The 13471-nt window shown below is 37.2% G+C and overlaps 1 protein-coding gene across 1 annotated transcript in view; it reads right to left on the bottom strand.

Annotated features, from left to right (window-relative positions):
* XPO4 (exportin 4) overlaps positions 1-13471 on the bottom strand; it is a 104619-nt gene that overhangs the window by 41727 nt on the left and 49421 nt on the right. Inside the window, exons 6-7 of the mRNA XM_018572013.1 lie at positions 9498-9651; positions 5001-5113 (exon numbers count right to left, since the gene is read on the bottom strand). Coding sequence (XP_018427515.1) covers positions 5001-5113; positions 9498-9651 — 267 coding nt within the window. The remainder of the gene's footprint in view (positions 1-5000; positions 5114-9497; positions 9652-13471) is intronic.

The following is a 13471-nucleotide window of genomic DNA, read 5'->3' on the forward strand; positions in this document are numbered from 1 at the left end:
TATATATATTTCTATTGACAGATACAATATGATATATAATAGGAGGGATAATAGGTGCTTGAAATCTGGTTCATCTTCCACAAATTTAAACCGCATGTTATATGTGGCAAGATTAGGAAGTTTTGGTGTGAAATAGGAGCATGGCTTGGGAATCTGGCTCAACAACTCACACTATCCTTCCAAAAAAAAATTTTTAGAAATTTGATTCAAGGTCCAGATGAAGCTCTAATAGTACTTTCAATTTTGGCAGCCCTGAATGCGATATTGAGCAAATGGTTGAAAAGGGACTCTCCACAGGTCACTGACATAAAGCGGCATTTATCCCACTACATTATTTTGGAGTTTTAGGATTTTGTGTGTGCGCAGGTTCATTCCAGTAATAGAAAGTTAATGAAGCAATGGTAAAAATAGTTGGAGGAATTTCCTCTTCACCAAATAGGAGGGTAAAGATACTGAAGTATGATTTAAAAAAAAAGGTCTTTAAAAGGAGGGGTGGGTGGGTAATAATTGAAGACTGAAATGGACCTCCCATCACATTAAGGACCAAAAGGCAGGTTTAAGATGTGGTGGGGCCAAGCTCACCTTCTACAGAATATAGTTTCAGCTGCCAAAATGTACAGTTCTAATGGTTGTGACAAAATTTATCATCAAAAGCTACCTTTACAGAACACCGCTTGCCCAAAATTGTCACGTGCTATATAAAATGCATGATCTGCCACTTGAAAGGAGTGATTGGTGCTGGTGACAGTGAGACCTGGATCACACAAAGAAAGGGAAATCCAGATGTTGGGTAATAGTTAGCAAATCTGAATTGATGGGGAAAATGTGAAGCAAGTAAGGCAAATGTCCTTTATGTGGGGCATGTACCAGATGTGTGCCAAAAGAATCAGTAGGAAAAAAAAAACAGAAAATCATTTGCTACATTATAGGTATGCCCCACAGAAAAAGATGGAAGGAGTCAGGTGAACAAATACATTTGTGTGACAAAATAGGAATTCAAGCTTAACTGAAGTCATATTAATGCTTAGAAACAGCCACAAACTACCTACTAAGGCAGATCAAAGTGGAGTAGATATTTTGCTTATATCCAGGCACACAGTATAGTGTTTAGCAACAGGACAGCATTACCGTAAAAGAGAAAGGGTTTGGTGCTTAATTTCCAATGTACCAAGAACAGTTGAACCACTAAAATTTGCCAAGATGCTACAAGGTCTTGCTTAACTCCTTCCATAAGCAGAGGTCATTGAAACCCAGGCCAAATTTAGCAGTACTAGAATGCATTAACTTGCTGGATAACTATGACTAATCTGTCCTCCATAATATATTTTTTTAAAGACATTAGGGTTTTATTCTGTATATGGTTTTAAAATTACCTTGTTCACATGTTTTATTATTGGCTGACAAATGGAAAAAAACCTTGAAAACTTTCTTAATTTTAGTAATTTCGATAAAATACTGTAATTGTATCTGACAATAAATTAAAAACGGACACTGTCAACTTCAGGCTGCAGAGGTATATTTTGTAAATTAATGTCCAGCCAGTCTGCAATCACCACGATTGTTTGTCATGGCAATCAAATGATCAGGTACCATGCCAACTGATTCCAAAATGTTAGGGAGACCCAAAAGCAGGGTGTGTATTTCTAATTTTGATGGTATGGAGCACCATGTCTGAGAAAGTTAATAGCCAGGATGCTGATGCTAATTAAAAGATAACTGTTACCAACATGTTTACAATGTATTTTACATTTCCGTATACTGGTAATTATACTGAGATTTTTATATGTGGCTGTGGATGCAGGGGAGTTAGAATATATAGTTGTGGGGATATCTAGGAAGGCCACTAAAGCTGTGAGGCAGAGGAAATGTGAATGGATGAACAGCCGCCAACAGATACCTTACTGGCCAAGGCAGGAGGCCAACTTGGGAAGCCAGGTGTAGAGATCTTTAGCAGAGTCTTCAAAGATTGAAAAGTAATTTTGGTTTTTTTAAAACCTTTTAACCCAGATTTGAGATTTATGAAAAATACTTTTATTATAATTGCCGCTGCCCAGGGTGTCAACATGTTAATTAAACTCAGCCAAATGACAAATGTAATTATTGTGCTTGTTTAAAACTCAAGTGGATGGGGTCCTACAATTTTCTTGTTAACAGCTAAGACTTGTACAATATCATAAAAGCGCAATATTGGGAATGTAGGAGTGAATATTATTTGTACAAGTCAAATTAAAGACAGACCCTCTTATTGGGAAAAGCTCCATGTAACAAAAATTGGTTTAATGACAATTCCTCTTCTTGTTTTGGGTAGAAAAAAACTTTACAATGCAAGTAGTGCTATCTGTATAAAGACACATGTAGAATTTACACACTTAAGGTAACTAAAATTGCCAAATAAAACTTGACCCCCCAAAAAACAACTGCCCCATATTGTAACTTAGTTACATTTTTATTTGTACATTAAAATATAAAAATGCACCAAAGTTATGCATATAATGTGACCATATACAATTTCCTCTGTCAGGGCAGCTGACCTAACATACACACTTGTATAACAGACGTAAGATACTCTGGTACCATTTATTGGTCACAGATTTCACATGGTTAAGTCATCATACAGGGAACTGTTGCTAAATACTGAAATTACAGGACAAAAATTAGAAAAAAAATGATTACATGTATAAGAATATGTTAAAGAAATTCAGAATAACTTCACTGAAATGACAACTATTTCAAATCCAAACAGTTTTTGGAGCATTAACTAAACTGCCTAGACTATTTCAATTGGATAAACATTTTTTTAATACAAATGCATTACAGAGAATGATAGAATTATAGAAATGAATGCAACATTTCTTAAAGCAAAAAAATTAAATATACTGCGAGATTTACTTGATTGGTATATTTTTAATAATTTGTACATGGTTCTAAATAATCTGTTGCAAAACTTTAGTATATCACCAATTCAAAAACTAATTTGGTGTAAAACAAGTCAGCACTCAAGATTAATCTCTCAATGTTTATTTACAGTTCCTCTTTCAAAATTCAAGCATACTCTACATGCATTTTTAAATAGCTTGTGCATGCGGTATCTAGGGAAAAGCAACACCCTGTATTAAAATTCATAAATCATTTTAGTTAAAATACTGTAAACAAAATGCAGGTACTAGGCCTAAAAAAGCATCAGCATCCATTAAGAATGCAGAAAAAGAGCTGGACCATTGCCATCACACTTAAGATACCCTGGCTGGAGGCAATAACTGTCCGAAAACCAGTGAGGACTCTTTTCTTTACAAATCCTTTTATAGTAAAAATTTACAATCAAATTGTTTAACATGTTAAACAAGGTTTAAATACTGCTCGAACACTCACTATGTAGCTAATGTCAATAGATGTAAACAATATTTACCAAATATCTCCATTATGTTATATTTATTCAAAAGAACTGCTGCACCTAAATTACCTTAAAGCTCACCGTACTCCGACTGTACAATCTTTGTACAATCAACTCCAGATTTACCAAAACTATGTAATATGAGGACCTATGAAGCGTATCCAATCAATCTGTATCCAATCAGGCTAGCCCATGCACTACATAGTCGTTGGTAGACCTAAAGGAGATGGTACAATCAGATTGTAACATGTGGGGTAAGCTTAAAACCACTAAACAGTAAAAAAAATAATACTTAAAATATAAAAACAATTGATAGAAAAAAAACAAAACGTGTGAACAATACCTTACATTCATTACTTATGAATGCCCAGGTAGCTCAGAGACGCAACAGTAAAAAATTACAAAAAAACAAAAACTTAAAACATGTTTATATCAATAAAAACTACAGTGTATCAAGTACATACTTCTGTAATAATTTCCACACAATAATATAAAAATGCTTTTTAGAGACAAAAAATGCTTGTGTGTATTACATTTAGTTCAGTCTGATCACCTAAAACGGAATCTCCAAAACACACAAGTAACTGGATTTTATATTTGTATAAAAGCCTAAAAGCATGCAATAGAAACTTGCTATCCCTTTTCTACTTTATTTTTATTAGCAAAATCAAAATACAGGCAGGCTTCTAATGGTATTTCCCTAATTAAAAGGCAGAAAACTACAGCTACACAGTGTTTTACTTTTTTACATTTTGTTGTATGTTTTTATATTTCAAACCCTTGCATGAAATAGGTTTTTTTTGTAATTTGTTTTACTAAATGGTTGTGTCTTGCCGTGTCAATACAAGTCTAGCAGGCAGGATCTGAGTGACTGAAAACACCAGACTGATGCAGTCTCTAACGGCATCTATAGAAGATGCGACAGCGGCTGCAATACTGGCACATCGGGAGAGGTAGAGCCAAATGCCAGTTATAATAGAAGGGAAAAAAGGCTAAAACTTTCAAATACTTTTCAACAATATCATTTCATGGTTACTATATAACCGCTCACGTTTTTTTCCTTTCTGCTGCTGGAAACCTCAACTGTCCTCAAGTGACTAATAAATCCGGCTACACATCTCCAGACGCAGAACTGCTGCACACAACGAGCAACATACAAAACATATTCCTGGCATGCTTTTAGATAAGAATGATTCTGGATTTTCTGCAGTGATAAGCAACGAGCAAGCACATCTCAAGGGTTTCCAAGTATGGTATGGTGTGTGTATGTGTATATATATATATATATACATACACATACATACACATACACACACAGATTAATTATATATATACTGTATATTTATATGTATGTATGTGTATATCTATCTCAAATGCAAGCATTGTTTAATTGCATACTTCAAGTCTTTACAGAGACTACCAAACAAGAACAACAATGCCTCTAGGTATTCGTTCTAACTAAGAAAAAAAAAGAAGTTTAAGCTTGTTAATGTAGATTAAAAAAGTGTACATTTGATTACTAAAGCCACTAAAAGACATGGTCATCTAGGAAAACGGCACCGTCACTCACACAAACTTCATGAACCAAGTAAAGAAATGTAGGACTTACTGTAAAGAACAGCTCCATGACTCTGCTGTCAAGAAGGGTTTCACGCCAGGACTCAGTTGGCTTCAGCATCACATTTTGGGAGGATTCAAACATAGCTATATAATGTCTGCCCAGTTATCTGGTGTCAAGGTCAACAATAACATTCCTGCAAGCCTTTAAAGAAGGGGGAAGCGAAGGAAAAGTTTAGGAGCCCCAGCTTCCATCAAAGAATAATGGAAACAAAATGTAAGCCTCTTCGCATACACTGCATAATTCACACATGAGGCCAAGGAATAAAAGTTATTAGACCCTGAAAAAGAAGAATGCTTGTGGAATGCTAGATAACAGTTTGATCATTACAATGTAACATGCCACGGCAGCACCATCACTTTGATAAGCAGCGGGCTAATGTGACAGGAGTAAGAGGGGAAACAGCAGCCACAGAGAACAGGTGCTGCAACTTAGGAAAACAGATTTTTTTTTTTTTTTATAGTTCATCATTAATCTCCACTTAGAAAAGCAAAGGGACAGCACATACACAGTGGTGTAGATTTCAGTAGAAAGTTCGTCGTGTTTGCTCAACTCTAACCAGTTCGTGAAGAAGCAGAGAAGATAAGAAAGGAAGTAATATTTGTGTATTTATAGATGTGTGGTAACAAGGGGATGACAGCCAGGGCACACAAATGGATGTAAAACTCAAGTGCTTGAGCTCCTAAAAACCCTATAGATTATATATGTAGTCTAAAACAAGAGTAAGGACAATGTCGGCATGTGACTTTGAATTTACTCTACTATAGCAAGTAGAAGCTTGAATTTTATTAAATATGGACTACTGGACTGTAAAATGCTCAACACAGAAGCATCTTTATTACTGTACCCCAAGGCTGAGGTCACTCTGCGCCTGAATTTGAATCACATTTTGTCATAGATGTGTCCTTTGCAAAAACGCAGTATTTTGTGATGCACACGCACACAAACACTGCATCTCTACAAAGGGAATATGAGCTGGCCTTTTCTATTAAGACAACAATTCAAGACTTTGAGACCTTTGGGTTAGGTAGCTGTACACTAAACTGTTGATCTGGAGAGCTCTCACCTAAAAGCTGCAGAGATGGAAACAATTGCATCCCACTCTACAATCAGGAAGCCATCAATAGCTTCTAGAGAGGCTTCCATAGGGCTGACCACCCATTCTGGCTGGACACAGAAAGTCAGGGTTTGGCTGCACCACAACTTTCATGATGAAGATCTTTGGATCAATAGTATCAAGGTATGTGCAGACTTCAAACATTAACCTTACAGAGATTCTAGAATCTGTAGTTCTTAAATTCTTTAAAAGTAAATTTAAACCCGAGGAAAAAATATATTGCAGCTTACCAGTCCTTAGCTGTAGTGGCTCCTTTAGTTTTTTAAAAGAGCAATTTTAGCAATTATAGAAGACACCCATTGACTGTCTAGTGTATGTCACTTCCGAAGAATCATAAAATAATCTTTAATTTGTGTAGACTACAGAATCTCATTACCTCCCTATCTAATTCAGATGAAAAAGTCAGCCATGTTTGATGATTAACCGGGGAAACAACCATGATTCCATCCATAGACACAGTGGGAGGAGTGAGTGTTAAGTGTGTTATTAACAGGAAAACAAACTAAAAATAAAGAGAAAAAATGAATTGTTACTTTGTATGTACTCTGTTCCACTCATCCGCAGATCAAAGGGGTGACCTTTTATCTGCATACGTTGTTAGTTAAAGCGACATCAAAAAAACAAACATTTAAAAAACAAATGTGCTCCCATTTGACCATTATTAAGCCTTGGTTTACCTCTAATGAGCCCTGACACCTTAGCTATTTTTTCCTGCGGATTTGATTTCTATTTTTTAATCTAGTTTTTGTTTGCCTTAGCCTTATTGGTTATTTTGTGTTGCATTAAAAAAAATTGCTTTTTCATTTTATTTTTTGTAACAGAATCATAATTTGTGTCTATTTTTTTTTTTTTTTAATTGAAGTTGAAAAAAAATGAATTTTTTTAAATTCTGTGTATATGCATGATATAGAAAATGTAATCATTTTGCAAAACAATATAAACAAAAGCAAGCCTTGTTTTCCCTAAAAAAAACCTCCTTTGTTATCACAAGTAATGACAAAGTTAGCGCTGAACAAATAGGTCCAAAGCAGAAATGTAAAAATTAGCCTGGCCCTTATGAGTTGTACAGGTGTGACAGCTGAATGGGGTAATGAAGAATGCCAAGCAAAACGAAAAGCGATTTAAATGTATGCTCCAGTGTAAATACAAACCATTTTACAGCTTCTGACACAGTGACTTACTACATTAATTACAACTTATTTTTGAAATCAGAAGGCTGATAAATGAGCTGAACAGGTAAACTCCAAAACCAGACAAAGTGCTCCCTGCCACATGTGCTTGCTGCTCCTGGGGAAGTCTATTAGTTCTGAAACCCCAACCAAGATAACAACCCAACTTAAAACCTGTTGCAATTACATTTTTCTCCATTCACTGCACCCCCTTTTTTTTGATAAATTCCCTCAAACTGGCCTTTCACATGCTGACATTTAGCTCGTAGGTAGACATGCTTAGAGAAGAGAACATGTAATCATTCCGGTAACTAAATAATAAAGCCGTATTATCTTCCCCTATCCCCAAGACTACTGGTGGGGCGGATGCTGATGGAAAAGGGTGGGTGGTAAAGCGAGATGTTCTATGCTCATGACAGACACAGTTCCTTTAACACTGCCCTGCTAATGTGGACTGACCAAACTTCACTTTAAAAGGAGTGTTATGTTGGTTGCCACATTCCTATAGCGTATTGTCCTTTGCTCAACTACAATGAGGTCTGCCAAAAGGACTCCAAAGGATGTTGAAACACAATAATATCAAAAGGGCTTTGCAGAGACAAAAGTAATACAATACCCAGATTTATTTATACTAGAGGTATGAAAGTCACATCTTATAAACATGTGACACAGGAGGGGGCCAAGCAAAGGGATCCTGTAATGACAACTACTAGAACAATAATGCAGGTCGTATGGAACACTGTACTCTACTCAAACTGGGCATTCACATAATCCTGCACATTTGCCTCAGTATATCACTGAACACCGAAGGCATTTTCATTACACACTTTCATCAGCCTGTTCACTCATCTAATTTCCTCGGACATCTTTTTTTTTATTGCCCCCCCATAAAATAAACGGATGGGTATAAAAGGGAACTGGAAGTACAACAGAACTGTATTGAAACTATAAAACAATTACTTCACACGCTTTTCTAGATCAGTTTTTGGTATATAGCTTGTGTAAGGGTACTCTACATTACATGCCATGTTTTAAGCCATATTTTAAAGAATTAAAGAAAATTCCTGGGACAGAATTTTGTTGACCCAATTTGCTTTGTATTGCAAAATAGCCATCTTTATTATAAGAGTAACTACTACTACTTTGCCAGATTCTTCCATAAAGAAAAGTCACTTACCCCGTGTAAAGTTAGTAATATAGACTCCTACAGAATAATCGATGTACATTTAGAGGATGGGGCCCAGAGAACTCTGTCTTGGTTTCAATTATTTCAATGAAATAATACACACAATTGTGAATACAGAATGGATCACACCCTTGCTCAAATACCAGCCCCATGCAATAGTCACAACTCTGTCAGCCATGTCCATATGTCAAGGTTTGACAAAGACTGGATTTAGATCCAAAACATAAGCTTAAGTGTACAAGATTGATTTGTGTTTTAGACTTTGTGATTTAGTCCCCTGCTAACCTGTGGTTAATTGCAATTTCAGGTGAATAGAATTTTGAATCTGATTTTTTTTTTTTTATTGAAAGGGAAGGCTTTTTAAACAAATTATTTTATGACCCATCTACACATGGCCACTTACAGTATATTTAATGTGGACTCAATGGGAAAGTGAGCGGATATCTTACCAGTGTGAGGCAAATCCTCTTAGAAAGGTGTCACGGGAACAAGTGTCCCCCTACTGCAAGATTTCCCCTCTATTCCTGTTGCGGCGGTAACTAAAAAGTTTGGATTTACCCTCATTTTCTTTCCTGGCGGCAATGGTGATCAAAACAATTACAGAGCGTGAATCTCCCTGATAGGGAAACAATGACAGTGGCTCCATCTCCTTTCCACTCTATCCAAAAATTAAAAATGGCTTTAATTATACTTGAAAATGCAAACTTTAAGATTAATGTAATTTCCTCTTGCAAAAAAAAAATGGTTAAACCAGGGTTGGACAAGTCAATATGGAATTTAGGAGCCTGTCTGTCCAATTCAGGATTTATCAGGATTTTAGGAACCAGCTCCAATGACAACTAGAGGAAGTCTCAAAAGTTACATATATTACAAATATGCCTTTCAAGTCAATGCAGACAAAATACAGTAATACATCCAACTTGTAAGACGTTGCATCGTCATAACTTACAGGCAATCAACACATTTCCCAGACTAGCTGTGAAAGCCATTAAAAAAAAATACAATGAAAAGGATATAATTTGGAGGAAGAAAATTCCAGCTTAAAACTTGATTGGCTAGTGCAAGGTAGCGCTGGAATACAGAGGACATCTGAGCACTGAGGTTCTCCCGCCGGCTAAATTCTTGTAGAACTTCTATCGTTAACATGAAGATTCTGCGTAGATCCTCTTCCTACAAGAGATGAGCTTGTTATTCAATTACAAACCATCATACTGTTATAAAGTAACCTCCCCAGAGGTCATACTCTTCCCACCACCCTCTGGGGCTTTTAACAAATATTGGATCATATGTCACACTGCAACGAACAATTGTCATGACAAAACTGAAAAACAAATTGAAACAATAAAACGTCAGATATGCTGGTCTACATTTCTGACTGCATATAAATGTCAGTATTTTTTACTACAAGATAAAACTTTTTGTGTGACATCAGGTAGATTAATAAAAAGAACAAGACTTTAAAATCACTAGGTGTCTATTACTAATCACAGTGACGCTAACTTTCGTACGGACGCAAAAACCTCATCCAGTTTTTCACTGGAAAAAAAAAGACTATTAGCTGGATTTACATAAAGGCAAAAAAAACCCAACAGAGTGTAACTTGCAGAGACTTGGACATCCTTGCTTTTGTAAGGTATCTGAACCTAAAGATGAAAATAAGTAGAAATACATGTACTTGTAATTACTGCGGTCACTCGATGCTACAAAAAATATGCTTTTTCACATTTAAAACTAAATTTCTGTTTTAATTTAAGTTATTACTAGATGTCCCTTTTCTGCTTCTCAAAGAGACATTTCCCTGTAAATACAACAAAATTGGGTCTTTTTGTACAAGACGTCCGCTGGCATATAGCTGGACGGATGTCGTTTCAACAGCAGCAACACCCCTCAATGGCGCTGAGTATAGGAATTTTTGAATGCACAGTCACTCTGCATTCAACTAAAGACACACATTTTGTTTACATTTGTCTCCTATAGAGGTTATGCTTTTTTTTCCCCCACTGAAAATGATCTTTTACTCTATTCACTGGTCAAGTTTTGACAAAACAAATTGAGGTATCCATATACAAATGCTTGGACCCTCTATTACCAAGTGTTGGTGAGTTTAGGAAGAGTTATACCATAAGAATAAAGATAAGCATTTAGATCATTAAAAAAAACCCATTTACAGGATTATTCACAAAAGGGTGAAGTTTGGAGAAGGCAGGAAAAGTGAACAATCTAAGCCAAAATAGCAGATTTGGAAAAAAAATCTCCAATTCAGCTCATTTTCCAGTTCAGCTTATGTTGTCCTAGATTGTCCATTTCTCCTGCCTTCTCCAAACTCTACTCTACTCTTTTTGTGAATAAACCTGTTAGCTTGCATTTCATTTTGTAAAAGAGTAATGTGCCAAACGCGGTTCCACAAAGCAAGTGATCACAAGGCAAATTTATTTTTTATTTTTGGATAGAGTGGCGAAGGGCTAAACCATCTGTCAAGTTTTTAATGTTGTCCCTACTGGGGGGAAAAAAACTCTGGTAACCATTGTCATCTAGAAATAAAGTGAAGGAAAATACATTTTAGAGTTTCCAGAACAAAATCTTCCAATGAAAACACCTTTTCCAAGGACAACTCTCCACAAAAGGAAATTCTAATCAATTCTAATCACGTTGGGAGATTTCCTCTAAGCTTCCTGTTGTATCTCTGTGACCTAATGGTACACATACAGAAAAAAATAACCTGGCAGGGGTTTTAACCCTTCCCTACACTATCCAAAACTAAATAAAAGTTTTGGCTACAGACACAAACAATCTTTTGTTAAACTTATCATAATAAAACAAGCTCTGGTTTTCTTGTGTGATTATACACGTTTTTTTTAATGCCTTTGAAAATAAGACCTTACATGTACACAAGTGTCCAATGTCTATGCACTTGCTGTACAGAATTCTACTTTTAACGGGTATTAGAACTTAGGAATGGAACATGTCCTTTAACCAGCAGGGGATGCTTTAGTCTCTTGTTTCCTGCATATTCTAGATGCCGGCCCTCCAGGAACCCATATACCATGTCTGTATTGTCTTTCTTAAGATAAGTAATTGGCTATGGCCTAACCTCTTGCCTCTAGGTACATTGTCCTCTAACCCTTTAATAAGTATGGTATTCTCGACGTTCCTCCAGACATAAAGCTCCCTTGTTCTCCAAGGACAGTTTTATGGTGTCAAGCACTTCTCAAGAGCAGAACAATGCATTTGAGACAAGCTGGCCATCTGCAACCGGAAAAATAGTTTGAGCGATAGTTTTGGCTAGTAGCCAAAGTTATTTTAGGCGGTCATTGTTAGGCAGAATGTGTTGGCCCTCTATGTGTAGCAAAGTAGTGCCACACCAGTGAAAATAGCAGGCTGACAACACCAGGATCGGGTGACGCAAAAAAGAAACCAAAGTCCTGGGCAGACAGATACATTTCTCAGAAGTCATTCTTTGAAAACAAAAGGATCCAACTACTGTACCTTTCATCTCTTTATGCCAATCGTCTGGCTGGCACAGCGGAAAAGTATCCTATAGGGCCAAGCAATGAACAACATTACATAAAAGAGAACTACGGGTATTTGCTATAAAATTTTGACTTGCTTGTCAAATCCCTAATAACCTCACATAACCACTCTAAAGGTGCCCATACACTGCTCGATTCTCGTACGAGAATAACGGGAAATCCCGCAATCGAATTACTTTACAACCATCGCAAGACTAAGGTCTTGCGATGGTTGTAAAGTGTATGGCCACCTTTACTCCCAGAAACCTTAGTTTCTTAGCAAGAAATAGGAGTGAAAGACAGAAACAGAAGATGGCACTCCAAGAAATGAAATTTACAATCAAGTCAAAAATCCTATTTTATTAAATCGTATAATACGCTTAAATTCCTGGGAGATCCAAAGCAATACAACTGAGGGGTGGGCAACATACCAATCAAGTGCCAACAGGCCCACAGAACAAAGGGTCATGAACCCTAAACTCAGAGCAGCTTGAAGCACCTTGCGGCCGAAGCTGGCATCAGAGGTGGCCTGAACAACCACCTAGTAGAACTTAAATGTGTGAACAGAGGAGCAGGTGGAGACCTGGCAAATCTGGGAAACCAATGCCTGATGTTGAAAAGCCCATGAAGCATCTAGCAAGAGTATGCCTTAAAACAGAAGCTAATGAACCCTATCCTTTAGAGCAGGGGTAGGCAAACTCTGGACCTCAAGCTGTGGTGCAACTGCAAATGCCATTAGGCACTGCAACACACAGTCACAGACATGACCCCCAGATGCATGATGGGATTTGTAGTTTCATCACAGCGAGATGGCTGGAGTTCGCCCACCCATGCTTTAGAGCATATGGTTGAAAAGTGACCTGGCAGTGGAGCAAGAGTCACGGAGCCTTCAGGGAGGATGAGGAGTGTTTCCAACTGCTGAAAGGAAGCTGGAAACAGGCACCACATCCAAACAATGGAGATGCACTCCCTTGGGATAGTTTAGAGCAGGACAGAGTGAAGGAAGGACAATGTCCTGGTTGAGGTGAAAGGAAAATGCCACCTTGGACTCAGAGGAGGCGTTAGGCCTCATGAAAACCGTATCTATGTGTAGCACCAGGAAGCGTTCTTTACATAACAACATGGTCAACGCATAAACCAACCTTATGGAAGAGACAGCAATAAGAAAAGCAACCTTGTGACTAAGATCAGCAAAGGGTTCAAATGGTTGCATCTGCAGGGCCAATAGAACCAGGCTGAGATCCCATGGCATTACAGGGGAGCAATGTGATCAAAACCCTGTAAAAGGACTTTATCAAAAAGTGAAAGGTAACCTGACTCTGGAAAAGGATTGCCAAAGCCAGGATTTGCCCCTTCATGGTGCTCAAGGCCAAAAGCTAATCCAGACCTGACTGGAGAAAAGACAAGTTGTTACAGCCTGGAGTAAAGCTAGGCATATGGAACTGCCTCAACTGCCCAGAACCCTCATGCAAAAGAAAACG

This window comes from Nanorana parkeri, unplaced genomic scaffold (assembly GCF_000935625.1).
Source record: "Nanorana parkeri isolate BGI_ZX_2015 unplaced genomic scaffold, ASM93562v1 scaffold1901, whole genome shotgun sequence".
NCBI lineage: Eukaryota > Metazoa > Chordata > Amphibia > Anura > Dicroglossidae > Nanorana > Nanorana parkeri.